The 17,257-nt window shown below is 38.6% G+C and overlaps 1 protein-coding gene across 1 annotated transcript in view; it reads right to left on the bottom strand.

The window, feature by feature from the left end:
- Positions 1 to 17,257, bottom strand: part of cacna1eb (calcium channel, voltage-dependent, R type, alpha 1E subunit b) — a gene marked incomplete at both ends in the record, with an annotated part of 102,127 nt that overhangs the window by 64,504 nt on the left and 20,366 nt on the right. The window contains 8 exons of the mRNA XM_081373572.1: positions 2,936 to 3,145; positions 3,406 to 3,486; positions 3,929 to 3,982; positions 5,412 to 5,527; positions 6,490 to 6,593; positions 7,018 to 7,208; positions 12,584 to 12,742; positions 13,078 to 13,181. Of these exons, the coding sequence (XP_081229698.1) occupies positions 2,936 to 3,145; positions 3,406 to 3,486; positions 3,929 to 3,982; positions 5,412 to 5,527; positions 6,490 to 6,593; positions 7,018 to 7,208; positions 12,584 to 12,742; positions 13,078 to 13,181 (1,019 nt within the window). The remainder of the gene's footprint in view (positions 1 to 2,935; positions 3,146 to 3,405; positions 3,487 to 3,928; positions 3,983 to 5,411; positions 5,528 to 6,489; positions 6,594 to 7,017; positions 7,209 to 12,583; positions 12,743 to 13,077; positions 13,182 to 17,257) is intronic.

The raw sequence follows: 17,257 nt of genomic DNA, 5'->3' as shown, positions 1-17,257 counted from the left end.
TCGTCAGCCACAGCAACACCTTGGCTCCTCCATCCCTCCGCTCCACCGTGGGCTGTCATTCCCACTGTGATCGTCCCCATCCGGCCATTCCTCCTGTCATCTCCTCCCTGGATGCTTAATCCATTGGCTCTTCCCTGGTCTTCTCGGTCAGTCTGTCTGCCTGCTCTCACTATCCCTCTGCCATCCATGCTTACCATCCCTTTGCCATCTCCTCCTCCTCCTCCTAAGCCTTCTCTTCACACCGTGAGGTCGCGCCGTCCGGGAGGTGGCGTAATGTCACGGTTCTGTTTAGTTAGTTTTGTTTTGTCTTTTAGTTTGTTATTTTTAGTCACATGTATTCCTTTGTTCAGTTTCCCACCACTCTTTAGTTGCCATGGAGATTCATTTATCATCACAGGTGTTTGTCATTTTTTCCCTTATTTGCTTCGTATTTAAGTTGCAGCCTTTTCAGTGTTAATTTTTTTCCGGTCACGTCTATGTTAGAGGTTGTGTTTTGTTTGCCTGCCTGTTTGGATTGCCTTCGAAGTGAATTATCAAAGGCTTTTGAAACTTGATCATCATCTTCTTTTCTTCCTTCAACCTTGTGTGACACACACACAGTGAGGCCAAGACTTTTGGACAACAGCCAGGTGTCAAGAAGAGCAGCAAAGAAGCCACTTCTCTCTGAGAAAAACATCAAGGACAAACTGAAATTCTGCAGGAAGGATTGGACAGCAGAAAAGTTACTTTCTCTGATGAAGACCCCTTCCGACTGTTGGAGACATCTGACAAATTAATTGTCCGGAAACTGCTACCACCAGTCCAGTGTCGGGCCGACAGTGAAATATCCCAAGTCCACCCATGTGTGGGGCTGCTTTTCATCCAGGGGAGTGGCTTTCTCAATTCTGCTCAAAAACACTGCCATGAAAAAAGAATAGCATCAAGACGTCCTGCAAGTGCAACCTCTCCTAATGACTCAGGAGCATTTTGGTGATGATCCATGCATTTCTCAGCATGATGGAGCCCCATGTCACAACAAGAGTGGCTAGGAGATCATTACATTGACATTTTGCATCAGTGGCATTGAGAACCTGTGGTCAATACTATAAAGGCGAGTGGACATGCAGAAACCCACAAATTGTGATCAACTCCAAGCACTAATGAGGCAAAAATGGATAGCCATCAGACAGAATTTGGCTCAGAGTGAACTGCAGAGGTTATGAAGAAGAAGGGTGAACACTGTAAACATTGACTATTTGGTCATATTTAATGTTTTTACTTATAAAAACCTTTAAAACTTATGAAATGCATATCATTGTATTCCAGTATAGCATAGAAACATGTGAAATAATAATCTACAAATACTAAAGGAGCAAACTTAGCAAAACACAAAATTTGTTATATTAACAACTTTTAATTTAACAAATGATCAACAATTCATACTCCTCCAAGTCCACTAATCACTGGTGAGGCTATTCCACATTTTGATGGATGCCATGACTGTTTTTGTGTCTTAAACGGGGCAGTGCAGAAGAGAGGTCAAAGTTCATGAGGCGGGGGCAGGGAAATGCTGAATGTTGGTCTCATATGTTGGTGTAGACATGATCAAAAATGCCTGGAGAAGGGATAGAGACATGCTGATGGAAACTGTTGTGACTGAATTTACCTGCTATTAAAACGATTTCCCCTTAAGTGTTTGATAAATACTGTAGCAGTTTACTGAAAAGAATATGATAGTTTACTGAACTTTTAATCCAAGAAAATGCTCTGGTTTTCTGCTTGCTGCTATGTCTCACGCAAAGTTCTTATGATGTAAATTTCAGCTTCAGCAGGGGGCGTGGTGGCATGTGCAGCCTAAATATTTGAAACCTGTGCTTATCCTATGCTTATGTGCCTAAATGTATTGCTTTAATTGTTGGGTCCCCTTGGTGGTAACACTTCTTTTCCTCATCCTTCAAGAACAGCAGACACATCATGAACTTCTCTACTTTTGTGATCCTTATTCCTTTCGAACAGAAACCAAACTGTCCAGAGCAAAGCCCTCACTGTCCTCTCCGGGTCAGGAGGAGTATGGATGCTGTATGGGTACATCCCTTGAAAATGTACCCATTCAAGCTCATGGTCAATGGAGTACACTTTTAAAAGCTATAACACACACACACACACACACACACACACACAAAAACAGCCTAGGTGCTACAGCACAGCCAGTTGTCTGAGCTAGTTGTCAGGTAAGGCGTGATAAGAGAGGCATTCTAAATGTGCAGTGTTAAGGGTGCTCCAGGACTGGGAAATACTGTCCTGTGCTTTTGCATTCGAGGGGCTGTAGCAAGCAATGATGACAGCCACTGTTAACTTTCTCAGCAGTAGTTTGACACCTAACTGATAAATATTCTGCTGATTCAGATGTGTTGCAAAGATTCAGAGGGGTTGCAGTTTGTAGATTGAACTTTGTTGGACGCATACACATACCCCCTTCGTTTTTACAAGACAATTTGTTTTGGTCCAAAGGGAAAGCAGGCATTCCTGTCTGAAGTTGGGGATGTTGTCAACCAAATACATTTCAAAGGATATTTAAACATAGCCGAATTTGTGAGCCCATTGCTGTGTAGCTGATCAACTAGTGGGAAAATCCAGTCCATAAAGTCAATTTACGAACTTTGTATAGAGCTGTAAAGCTGTATAAACATGAGTGAAAATACCCCATTACTATTTGGGAGGTCATAACTTGAAAAAAAATATATTTTGATGAATTATTATTTATGTCCTCTCATGCTAACCTGGTGCAAATATAAGAATAATTAAGATTATTAGACTTAAGATATTTGATCAGCAATACTGAGTAATAAAGTTAGTAAAATTGCCTACACAGTCTCAGGAACTTTATCAGGACTATTATTATTACTTTTAGTAGAAGCAGTATTAGTTACAGTTTTAGGGGGAAATAGACACTTACATTGAATAACAGTGAGCCATTCCGGTTGATTGTGATGAACGATGGAAACACAGATGGTGTTGAGACCAACCAGACTGAGGACTATCCAATAGAAGCTGTCGGTTTTAACCATGCGACGAATAGAGATTCGCAACATGCGTTCCTTGCGCCGCATGTAAGCAGCAGGACCTCGCCTTGCTGTTCGTATACCAACCCTTGGTCGGGGCCCACCTGACACGCAAAAGAGAAAAGAAATCCATAGTCTCACAGAATCAATGTCATTTGAAATTTGCTGTTTGTTTTCTATCAGAATATCAATGGTGGTATGTCAAAAGCCTGAAAAATGGAGATGAATTTATGGAATGTGTGTTAATTATAGTTGTTTCCTTCCCTTCAGACAGATAAATTCTGATTGGTACCTCAAACATAAAAGCTGATTACAAAAGGCAAAACGAGATGAAAAAAAGAGATGACATTTATTTTTTACTTACCAACTGTAGAGATTTCAGAATATTTCTCCTCCCCTGGTCCTCGACGCCTCGCATTTTTCTTGCTAGTGGCCCGTTTCAAAACTAAAATTAAAAGGGTTAAATGACACCATTTGTTGGCTTTATGTTTCTTATCATGAAGGTATAGCGATCCAAGTAAATAAAAAATATGTTGTTAAGTGTCTGGAAGCATTTATTGTGGCTGCCATTAGCCTTCCAATTGCAAAAATACATTTTTAACCAGTGAACACATCTCCATTCCCAATTATTACTGTCTGAAAATAGGTATTACTTATTTTTATTGAGGCTCTGCAGAGAAGTCACAAGAAAGATTATTTTGGGCTAGAATCTTCCACGAGATATAAATGTATGATTATTAATATCACATTTAATCAATAACAGCAGTCTTTTAATCTGAGCTTTCAAAGTAGATTTTTTGGGTTTAAAACTGGTTTAAAAACCAAACTCTCCATCCACAAGACAACACATTTGTTTCTGTGCAGCTCTGTTAAAATGTAATTCATACCATCTAACGCTGACCTCCCAGAATTCTTGTTTTCTTCTGCGAGCATTACTTCCTCTTTAAGAGAGAGAGAGAGAGAGAGAGAGAGAGAGAGAGAGAGAGAGTCAATATAACTTATTAACATGAAATTAACATAATAAAATCGATTATTGGTCAATTCAGTTTGCTTTGTGAAAGAATAAGACAATTTGTAGGCCTCTTAAAAGTGATCTGCTGTACTGTAGAAGCATCAACTATTCTGAGCACAGACAGGCACATACACAAACACTCCAGTCAGTGAGTCAGTGTCACCTTTTGGTTGACCCTTCACTGCGTGGGAGAATGAGCAGCTTCACACACTCATGTTCACCTGAATGTTGTGTTCAGGTGGTGGGTGGCAGGGTGAAATGTGAAAAGAGTGGTGTAGGTGTAGTACACAATCAGAGCACAGTCTGTCACTGAACCTGGGTAAAGACATGAAACTTTGCTAGCCTGGCTGAAATGGTTTTAAAAAGCAAAAAATTACAAATAAAATTGCATTCAAAACAAGCAATACCACAGCAGTCTTAGCAATTTTAAGAGTGTACTGGAAATATTTTAGTAGCATAATAGCCATCCAAGTTTGAACATTTAGCTTTGCTAGTAAATAATTAGCCAGTGAAGCATCATGAATGACGTTACTGCCACATCTACGGTGTCCCGCTAGCAGATACTACTGCATCAGCGGCATCGAAAAATCACTTGTTGTCTTGTTTCCACGGATCTCATACATTAAATCATCAAATACAACCACAACTCGTCCAGAACATTTCACCCACACTTCTCTGATAACTTTTTTTTTTGTAATCAATTCATTGTTGACAAGCCTTTTGTCTCTTTTAAGCTCTGTCTCTCTTAGCAACACGTTCCCACTCCCAAATCGTCACATATGGATGCTTGGTCATTTATGCCAATGGGGTCTTGGCCGAGCATCCATTTGTGAAGTGAGTAGTGAGAACATGTTGCCACAAATCAAATTATTAAAATAAATAACTGCTTTGACGAATCCAATGCCAGGTATTGCAGGCTTGTTTCCCACCCCTTACATATACACAACATATGACAAAAAACCAACAAAAAAAACATGAGTGTTAAACATACAAACTGTTTGCTGAAATAGAAAACAAAATTTGCCAACATGAATAAATACACATCAGTGATCAACATGAATGAAAAGACACTAACCGACCAACCAATGCGAACACTTAAAAAAGCATACAAAACTGACACCAGTATCCATCCTGACTCATTTATCTGACAACAGTTGTTCCACATTGTACTGTTCTATTGCTTAACATTACAACAAGAAAAAATGTACAATTGCAAAGTACCAGAATCTTGCAAGCAGAAACCAAGTCGTCAAATCCACTTTTTGACAGCATTCTTATAAATCCAAGTCTGAACAGTTGTAGAATAGCAAAAGCAACAATATTTTGGATGTAAATGAATGCATGCTTCTGACTTGTACCTGCTCTGTCTATCCAGGCCCGGTAGCCGTTGAGTTCTCTCTCCACCTGTTGCTGTCGTCTAAGCTTCATGAAGGCACGTCTGTTCTCCACTCTCTCTCTCTCTTTAGCAAATTCCCTACAGAAATATTTAGGGAATTAAGTGTCATTACACACATTCACACAATAATTCCGTAAATGATCAATAGATTGGGCATCAATTAAGTGCTTTATAAGTTCTGACCTTTTACAATCTATAAAAGGCATGAACAGCTAAGAAACACTGTGGAGGCTGAACGAGGCAAAGAGTACAGTAATCAATCCCTACTGAACCAATCATCCAGAGTGTGTGGTTTTCAGCCCACCCACGACTGCAGGCTCACCAGAAGGCAATAATTCTCTCATTCAGTGAAAACTACAAAACTAATAATCATTCGTTTTTGCATATCAAACCCTGAAATTATTGGATAAGAATAAATAAGAATAAAGATTAGTTGCCAAAATGATGAAAAATCGATCAACATTTAGGCCTACTTGGATTCCTTTTTGTAGTACGCAAATACATTTTTCCATGCAATTACTATGAAATGGGACTGGAAAAGCACCAAACAGATATCTAAAAAGTATAATAAAAATAGTTAACATGACTTGTGCATTTTATACAAACATTCAGAAGCTATAAATTAGACTGTATTTACAAAAAAATCCTGATATCCACTATAGCTCTCCTTGGTACATATTTGATTGTTCATAAAATAAATAAGGATGTTGATTAATGAACAAATTTGGTCCAGTTCACAACATCAATCACAAATCAGACTGATCCAGTTCTCGAGAAAAAAATTGGTCTGTTCCACACACATACTGTACGATTCCAGAAGAGAATAATTTAATAAGTGGATGCTTTTGCATCCTTTTGATGCTTGAAAGTTACAGTCCTCATTCAATGTAATTGTTTTTTTAAGTACAAACAACAAAAACATTATTCAAATTCTCCTTTTGTGTTTCATGGCAAAAATGAAATCAGGTCTGAAACAACATGAGCATTAATAGATAATGATAGAATTCCAATTTTTTGGGATGTATTTGTGAATTTCTTACCCAGAGAGGACACCCAAAACAAGGTTGAGCACAAAAAATGAGCCGATAATGATGAGAGGAATGAAATATACCCAATTCCATGTGGGTCCTAAAGCATCATTAGTCTGTGGAAAAATAACAATAATCAACAAATAAAGTAAAACCTGAGTAGAAAATAATCACCTGAAGATTATGGCTAGGTGTATGTTATTTCTGTTTTGTTTTTTATTTACAGTCCAATAAATCATTGCTGTTTGCAAAGTAAACATTATGTTTGAATAAATGCAATATAGACATTTACAGCATGATTTCAACATTATTTACTTTGTTTTCTCCTTAAAGGAGCAAAATCCTGCATAAATGAGTCACATTAAGCAAAGATATTCAGTTGAAGACAAGATCCTGTCATATTTGTTATATACAGAAAGCACTGCAGCTCCACATGTTAAGTTGGTATAAGTTAATGAGTATGCATAAAGATAAACGTTGATTATTTTATCAATGTAAACATAAATCCAATCAGTTAACTATAAAACTGCATAAACTCACGTTGTAGAGGACAGCAGTCCATCCCTCCATGGTAATGCACTGAAATACTGTTAGCACTGCAAACAAAATGTTATCAAACTGAGTGATGCCATCATTGGGCCCAATCCATGAGCCGATGCAGGTGTATTTATCAGGGCACTTCCTCACTCCACACGCAAACTCAACCTCAGAAGAGTCCACGGTCTCATTATCTGAAAGAACAGAGAGAGGATCATTATAAGATGCATTCAGTGACTACACAAATACAGCAAATCTAAAGATTGCAGAAGAAACGTTATGCTCCTGTAGTCTTTTTGATAAACAACAGTATTATATATGTTACCGGCAAAGTGTGTAATCCGGCATTCTATAGAATGCCTAGGTAATGTATAGAATTAGGTAATGTATTTTTGCCAAAAAACATCAGGCATTCTATACATTGCCTAGGAATTGTATACAATACCGGGATTTCACACTTTTCCGGTAACATATATATTTTTTATCAAACATTAGGTAGCTGAACACAATATATTGGTGAAATCATTATATTAATGATGCTCACTTCGTTTGCTTTACAGTTCAAAATAAACAAGTTAACTGTACATTAAAATCACCAAGGCAGGCTTTAAAGTTAGAGCTTTAGAACTGTGTAGGATGCCATCCTCCTAGTCAGAAGGGGGCAGTGTCTGCTATGACAGACTACATTTAGGGGTGTTTCTCAAATGCTGCATCCTAGTGAAGCAGCACCCTTAATAGACCAGTTCTTCGCAGGCTTCTATACAAGAGTCCTCCTCAGCATTAAATGGTAGAATGAGACAGTCCAATGGCATGGCAAAACCAAAAAGGTTTACGTCCCTGCGGTCACAGCACTAAAATACTATTACAATTAATTTGGGAAAAATATTTGATCTTACAAATCTTTGGATTAACTGACTTTCTATTAGAGTACAATGCGATCAGTGCACATCCTGATTTTGCAGAGCTAGATGCGTTCCTGGGTCAACATATTTTGTTGATCCTGGAACAACATCCCTGTCCGAAAATGTAGTCCTAACCGTATCCCTACCCCTAAACCTAACCCTACTCATAACTTATCCCTAGAATCAGAGGGAAAGGATCGGTGAAATCAGGAGTAAGTGCAGAGGCGTTGTGTGCGCTGTGTGTGAACATGACGGTTATTGTAGTTCTAGACTAAATATGAACATTTACTCACTTGCACAAAAACAGATTCAGTATTCCTCAAAATGAATAAAAACAGTGAAAATGCAAATTCAGAACATTACGCAAACCTACAACAATTAAATAAATTAAATAATACAAATAAACTTCATGTAATCTTCATGTAAAAAAACGTTATTAACCAATGTCTTTGCTGCTGACCTTCGATGATCCAATTCAATCACACTGATAAGCAAAAATGCACAGCCAAAAGGTTTGTTTGAGCGGAGCCCTCTACTGTAGAGTGCCTCTAGTGCACTTGCACTTCTGGTGTAAAAACGGCCTTTACATTTGCCAAAAATAGAAGCTTTTCTGTTATAAAAAAAGCCCTGAAATCAAAGAAGACATGCATCTTCATCTTGTCTTCCATTTCATGATGAAATGTGATGAGCTCAGTGCCAACTAATTTTCTGTAAATTCCTTTTCATGGATTGGAAATCGTTCAGATGATTGTGGGTGACTTGAGGACACGAAGGATACACTTGATGCATCCTTCAAAATACGCTGAATGAAGGGTGCGAAACGAAAGCTGCCTTCCTAGGATGCTTAAAGTAGAGACTGCCTTCCAAGGAGCTTGATGACGTGGAAGCCTAGTTTTGCAGCAGCAACACCCTAGATTTCACCTCAATTACAGTCAAACAGTTTACTGTTAATCATGGCCTTGTTAGTCTCTGCTGGCGTCTTTCTCCATTGATGGCCTTTCAGAAATGTCTGAGTATTCTCACGCAATAACATTGCTAATAATATTAGATCTTGTACTCATTCTGGTTCTTCTTTGGAGTGTGAAATAGATCTATATATGTCCTTATCTGCTGCCTTTGGTGTCACAGCTCAGGATAGATGCTAATGAAGGGCATTCTGCTTGTGCCTTCAGCCAATCACAGTTGTCAGTTGTTTCCAGAGGTGGTGTGTTCAAGTCACGTCGGAAAGATTGTTTTAACAAGTTAAACACACATGAACCCCACTACAAAGTCGTAATTACAAGTGGGAAACTTTAATATTTCATTGAGCCTTGAGATTCCGAGTTGGGGGCGTGTCAGGAAGAAAATATGGCAGATGCAATAAATGCAGAGTCTGTACCGAAGCTATTTTTCATTTACAATAGAAAGTCACAAAATATGATAGTATTGCACAATTATGATATATCGTAATTGTACAATATTATCTTGTCAAATTTTTAAAATGCATCTTGATGAGCGTGATGCAACATGAAAGCAAAGATCTGAACAATGACACCGACATGAACAATGAATGGTTGAAACTGGCTTCAGCCCTTGAACCACATTTTAAGGACTTGAAGTGGCCATCAATGCGAGAGAGGGAACAGGTGTGGGCCAGCCTTGAGAATCCACAACCAGGGCATAAAATTAACTCTCGCCATATGGCAGTAAAAATCGGTGTTGGCAAGTACATCAAACGTTTCCAACGATGGTTAATTTCAGAGAAATCAGCAATTTTAACCAGTGTTACGGACCGCCTGCCAATGACATCATATCCACGCTACCCTCGATTTCCAGTTTTACTTTCGTAGAAACCACGGAAACAACAAATACCTATATATTATGTGCTTTATGATACAGGTGAGCAACTGTTTGGATACATTTATCGACAGAAAACGAATCATTGTTTTTTAGCTCAACACGGTTAGTCTTATTGTTTGAATCGCTTGTTTTCTTGATTTGCCACGAGAATTGCATGCCATTTAGCAACACAAGCCATCCAGTTTTTATTAATATGATATTCTATCAATCTAGATTACTGCAATGTGCAACAAGTGTCTATTACCATCCACCGAGCGTAATTATAATAAAAGCTCCGCTGGAGGCTGGTGTGTATCGCAGGTCTCTCTCATTAGCATTCGTTCCCACAGTTCTCGGCCCACCCTGCTTCATACCACCGTAACGTTAATAAAACTTTAATGCATTCGCTCATCCATGAACATGAGTCTGTGGGATTTCTTTCCGTCAGCTGTGGAGGTGAAGACAACAATTCCCATGATTCCACACTCATTCACGGTGACATCAAGCAACGCCTTGGTTTTGAATAAGCGACCTCTAGAGGCGAAACTTACATACTGTGCCTTTAAGTGAACATAAATAGTAGAGAAAGAAAATGCTTGTGTACTGTTACAGTATATTGGATCTGTGCAGGTCTTAAAGTGACAACAGCCTAATAATCCTTTTGCTGCCTTGTCGTTAATGTTAATCAAACAACAAATGACAAAGAGAAAATCACTCACTGCTCTTGACTGAATAACTTTTTTAAGGATTAATCTATGTTTAATTTATACAGTGAATGGTCTTTAACTTCTTTATGTGTCTTTAACTACTATGTACTAATATTTAAATTAACCGTTTGATTCAATGAACTTATTGTGAACATACACAATAAGTTTTTGATTTTTAAAAATACCTGCGTTTACAGCTGTAATTAATTTCTGTAAATACATCTATAATTACACTGTCGACCTTCCCTTACCTTTTAACCCACACTTAAACCTTCCCAATCCACCAAACCTGCCCCTAACCTTATCCGTATCACACCTCAATAGCAGCACAAATGTTCTGCAATACAATATGAACACAATATGAAGTACATTGTACTTATTTTTTTAACACGACTATGCGGTTTTATTTTACATTCGATTACTTTATTAAAAAAATTCTGTAGGTGAAAATTGTGAATTTTCACTAGTATTTAAAATTTGGTGTCATTTTACTGCCTTATTTAGCAAAAACAGTTTCAGTATAGCTGGTAAAAAATATTTATGGCAGGTATGTCACCAGACATTGGCAGGTGTGGTAAAAAGTTAGTTTTTAGGCCCATCCACAACCCCGTAAAGAACATGAGCCAGCAAAGAAGAGGAGAGTCCTCCTGCTGGGGTCAGACTCAGGTCTTGCTCACACCTTTTCTCTCCGTTTTGGCCTTCCGTTCACACTGAGACAGAGTTTATCCTCCTGCGAAAATTGAGCTTTTTGAAAACACAGACAAACTGGATACATTTGAAAACGTAATTTTCATGTTGTAGTGTGGACTGTGAAAACGGAGGTATTTGAAAACGTTGATGACACATGTTTGGTCATATTGAACTGATAGATATGTATGTTAATACTGCTATTGTGCCTGTTATGTGCTATTCACTTTCACACTGTTGTTAAAGATATGTTACTTTGCACACTCTTCATATCACAGTCCTGCAAAGATTATTTAAATGTACTCGCAATTGCTGACATGAGAGCAGTTTTAGCGTTTTAGACCAAACATATAATGGTGAGTGAGTGCGACCTGGACGCTTCAGTGAATGCTGAGATATTTAGCTACATAAAATGATCCTGCCAGAAGAATAGCATGAGAACTTTAATATGTCTGTTCCGTCTGTATCATCTCACTGAGCTTTTATGAGGTTTTACGCATGGTTAATTTGGCGTTTTCTGACGTTTCAGTGTGGATGAGAAACTTTTATAAAACGCTCGAAAACGTTAGTGTGGACGGAGAGCATTTTGAAACGAAACGCCGTTTTAAATCTTTCTGGATTAATGCAGACATGGCCACAGAATCAGAGGAGGAAAATGAGCTTGGCAATGCTCTACATCACGACAGAGCTGAGCGCAGTATTGAGATGGATAATTAAGTGTCCTCCACAACTCATACAGGGGCCCATGTTAAACTGTCTTCCTTAGCCTGCAAATATCTGGCCACCTCTGAACCTCTGTAATACATGAAAGACTTCTCTCATATATAGAATTGTATAATATCACTCTCGCATAAGTGATAGGCTTATGTTCAATCATAAATGATAGTAATTATAATAATAATAATAACAAAATGTTGTACATTGTCTTTGATCTTTTTTGGGTTAATTTCTCAGCCAATATTCATGTGTGATTAAATACAGCTAATTAGATTAATTAGTCGTCATATCATGCAATTAATTAGATAAAAAATATATTGTGTATACACACTATATATTCAGATTCAATGTACAGCACCTTCAAAAGTTGAATAAAAACATAGAAAAAAGCAAAAACACACCTGATGCGCTTCTTCATTTTTTAGAAGTAGTTTAGAAGTAGTTTTCATTTTACTGAATTTTTTGTAAACAAGAAAAAAAGGTACATAGCCATCTTGCTTCGACCAAAGTGACTTGAACACACTTGACATTGTGATTACCAATTACAAACTCGTAAAAACAAACTTCCCAGGAGGACTTGATCGCACCAATCGCACCATTTAAACCTTTCTGCAGAACTGAGCACCCAAGATCAAAGATTTCAAATTACATGCATGACAGATGTCTTGTGTTTGCCATATTACAACTGTCCAGCACTCCTGTTTCACTTGAGTTAAATACCAAAAAGATTCTCCTTACCGAGTATATCTGGATAGGGCAGGCAAGTGTGGTGTAATTTCCCACTGTAAAACTCCAGACCGATGATAGCGAACATCAGGATGGCAAAGAAGAGCAGAAGACCGATTTGCAGCAGTGGCACCATCGCTTTCATAATGGACTTCAGAACTATCTGTAAACCTGGTGGAATTAAAATGGATTAGTACAAAGTACTTCTTGCCAATAAGTGGTTTTACTTTTAATACCAACTATTGTGTTTCATATGTGTTTATAGTAACAAGATGACATTGCTTTTGCTCCTGGAGGGCCACTGTCCAGCAAAGTTCAGCTCCAACTCCAACTAAACACACCTGAACCAGCTAATCAACGTCTTACTAGGTATACTAGAAACTTCCGGACAGGTGTGTTGAGGCAAGTTAGAGCTAAACTCTGCAGGACAGCGGCCCTTCAGGAGCAGGTTTAAACTGCCTTTATTTTGATTATTATATGCAGTGGGAATAGGATGAGTAACTTACTGGGGATTCCCGAAACTAGTTTGAGGGGTCTTAACACACGCACAGCCCTAAGGGTTCTCAAATCCACAGGAATATTCATATGAGAACCAGCAGTGGCCAGAATCCTGAGGGAAAAAAACACACACACAAAGAAAAAGGGAAATAAGGTTTCATCTAAACAGCTGTTAAATGTGGCCTAAAGCAAAAAAATAACTAAAAAATCCACAGAAATAAATGGCATAATTTATGTAATAGTTTTCACATCTAACATTACATTTGTCAAAACTGCATGCTTGATTTACCCTTGAATCATAAAATCCTTCAAGGTGAATTTCTGTGAGTGTTGTGATTCTCTACACAGTGATAACAGCAGTTCAGATGTACCCCAAAGAAGTACTGGTAATATAAGGTAACTACATGGGTCAAGGTTAGGTTTAGGGGTTCACGGTTACTACCTAGTTATTACCCAGTTATCATAATTACGTTGATAAGTATATAGTATGTGCATGCGGAACAGAACTGTAAAATAAAGTGCTACTTATTTATATATATTTTTTTAATATAAAAACAAAATGTGATTTAATAAATAAGACTTTGCAACAAGGTTTATCAAGGTTAATGCATTAGGTATAATTGACATTCATTAACATACATGTGTTGCAACATGAATTAATTAGTAAATGCTGTCAAAATGCATTACCAAATGCATTCATTGATGTTAATGAATTTCTAATAGAAAAAAAGTGTTAAGATTAAATGATATTCTTAAATTAGTTGAGGCAGGTCAGTTCAGGTCAGGAGTTTCACCTGTTCATCCTGATATGTGCAACATTTCAAAGGTGTGAACAACCTGACAAAAGAAATGGGAAGTGGGCACTAACTATGGCATGCGGTATGAACCTTAGTGAAAGCTGTTTTAGCAGTGTGTGCACTTCCCAGAAATGTCACAGTGATGAATACACTTGACAAAAATATCTGTGCGCACTAAGACCATTGTTAATATTCAGGAGGAACTTAAAGTCATGAGCTCTAGGATAAATTTGAATAAGAGAATAATAATGACAGTATGGAAGAGGGAAGAGGAAAGAGGAAAAAGCGAGCGTCAGAAAGAGAGCGAGCCATGGAGCGAGTGAGTGGGTGAGTGGATGAAAGCATTGCTCGGGGGTGTAAATGGTGTGAAAATTCAAGGTTGTGAATCTTTCTGTAGCCTCCAGAACTGCACCACGTCCGTACTATTATACATCATGATTTGAATCAACAAATCCTTCATATCTGCCACAGGAACAGAGAGGAGCCGGTTTCATTATCCATTTTTATATACAGCGGTTTCTTACAAGAGCTTTCAATCTGTGATTCAAAAGAACTTATGCAATGCTTCCTGATTAATCAATGGAGAATTTACAGTAGGCTGTGTACTATGTTTAAAGCATATTGGGAATTAAAAAATAGAACAGTATGTTTAAGAATAACCTGTGTCTTTAGATTTAACAACATTTCACAAATTGACTGTAGTGTATGATAACTTCTTTAACACAAGATTTGTTTAACAATGTGTTTTGCACATGTCATAATAAGCAATTATGTTTGTACCTTTGTTTCATGGCTTACATTTCTATCAATCAGTGTAACATGACCAAACAATATTAATTATTTCACAATTTGGCTTCTTTGTACCTGCCAGTGAAAAAGCTGAAATGCAAACATGAAATGAATATGGGCTCACCCACACATGAACACCTACACACAACACTGAACTGAGCTCTGAGAGGCAGTGAAGGGGGAGGGGATGGAGGAAGATGGAGGAATAACATTATCAACACTTAGTGGTGAATCATCAGCATATCTGCAGCAAATGCTTCATCTTTCACACACTATGAAAGAAAAGGCTTCATGCCGAGTCTATGCCGTGTTCTGAACATCTGATCGCACTGTATGCTCATGCAACTTTGTTGTCCACATCCTCAAGATACAGGGGAAGATGGGGAACCTTAAATAGTTAGTTCACCCAAAAATGAAAATTCTGTCATCATTTACTCACCTTCATGTCATTACAAACCCGTAAGACTTTCGTTCATCTTCAAAACACAGATGAAGATATTTTTAATCAAATCAGAGAGATTTCTGTCCCTCAATTGACAGTCCACGCAACTAACACTTTGATGCTTCAAAAAGTTCTAATCCATGTGAACTGAGCGATTTAGTCCAAATATTTAGAAAATATAACAGATTGAATTTAGGCTTTATTCACATATTGATCAGCAATCATAAACAGAAACCTGCTTGACGAGAACAAACGTGCTGCGTAACACACAAGAATGAACCTCATTGGTTCTTGCTGAAGCTCAAACGTGCTGCGTAACACAAGAATGAACCTCATTGGTTCTTGCTGAAGCTCAAACGTGCTGTGTAACACGAGAATGAACCTCATTGGTTCTTGCTGAAGCTCAAACGTGCTGCGTAACACAAGAATGAACCTCATTGGTTCTTGCTGAAGCTCAAACACGCTGTGTAACACAAGAATGAACCTCATTGGTTCTTGCTGAAGCTCAAACATGCTGCGCAACACAAGAATGAACCTCATTGGTTCTTGCTGAAGCTCAAACGTGCTGCGCAACATGAGAATGAATTTCATTGGTTCTTGCTGAAGCTCAAATGTGCTGCGTAACACAAGAATGAACCTCATTGGTTCTTGCTGAAGCTCAAACGTGCTGCGCAACACAAGAATGAACCTCATTGGTTCTTGCTGAAGCTCAAACGTGCTGCGTAACACAAGAATGAACCTCATTGGTTCTTGCTGAAGCTCAAACACGCTGTGTAACACAAGAATGAACCTCATTGGTTCTTGCTGAAGCTCAAACGTGCTGCGTAACACAAGAATGAACCTCATTGGTTCTTGCTGAAGCTCAAACGTGCTGCGTAACACAAGAATGAACCTCATTGGTTCTTGCTGAAGCTCAAACACGCTGTGTAACACAAGAATGAACCTCATTGGTTCTTGCTGAAGCTCAAATGTGCTGCGTAACACAAGAATGAACCTCATTGGTTCTTGCTGAAGCTCAAACGTGCTGCGCAACACAAGAATGAATCTCATTGGTTCTTGCTGAAGCTCAAACGTGCTGCGTAACACAAGAATGAACCTCACTGGTTCTTGCTGAAGCTCAAACACACTGTGTAACACAAGAATGAACCTCATTGGTTCTTGCTGAAGCTCAAACGTGCTGCGTAACACGAGAATGAACCTCATTGGTTCTTGCTGAAGCTCAAACGTGCTGCGTAACACGAGAATGAACCTCATTGGTTCTTGCTGAAGCTCAAACGTGCTGCGTAACACAAGAATGAACCTCATTGGTTCTTGCTGAAGCTCAAACACGCTGTGTAACACAAGAATGAACCTCATTGGATCTTGCTGAAGCTCAAACATGCTGCGCAACACAAGAATGAACCTCATTGGTTCTTGCTGAAGCTCAAACACGCTGTGTAACACAAGAATGAACCTCATTGGTTCTTGCTGAAGCTCAAACATGCTGCGCAACACAAGAATGAACCTCATTGGTTCTTGCTGAAGCTCAAACACGCTGTGTAACACAAGAATGAACCTCACTGGTTCTTGCTGAAGCTCAAACGTGCTGCGCAACATGAGAATGAACCTCACTGGTTCTTGCTGAAGCTCAAATGTGCTGCGTAACACGAGACTGAATCTCATTGGTTCTTGCTGAAGCTCAAACGTGCTGCGCAACACAAGAATGAATCTCATTGGTTCTTGCTGAAGCTCAAACATGCTGCGCAACACAAGAATGAACCTCATTGGTTCTTGCTGAAGCTCAAACACGCTGTGTAACACAAGAATGAACCTCATTGGATCTTGCTGAAGCTCAAACGTGCTGCGCAACACAAGAATGAACCTCATTGGTTCTTGCTGAAGCTCAAACACGCTGTGTAACACAAGAATGAACCTCATTGGTTCTTGCTGAAGCTCAAACATGCTGCGCAACACAAGAATGAACCTCATTGGTTCTTGCTGAAGCTCAAACACGCTGTGTAACACAAGAATGAACCTCATTGGTTCTTGCTGAAGCTCAAACACACTGTGTAACACAAGAATGAACCTCATTGGTTCTTGCTGAAGCTCAAACGTGCTGCGCAACATGAGAATGAATTTCATTGGTTCTTGCTGAAGCTCAAATGTGCTGTGTAACACGAG

Source organism: Scardinius erythrophthalmus, assembly GCF_964197995.2.
Source record: "Scardinius erythrophthalmus genome assembly, chromosome: 9".
Lineage (NCBI taxonomy): Eukaryota > Metazoa > Chordata > Actinopteri > Cypriniformes > Leuciscidae > Scardinius > Scardinius erythrophthalmus.
Note: the sequence above shows the minus strand (reverse complement) of the source record. Positions and strands in the feature narration are given on the sequence as shown.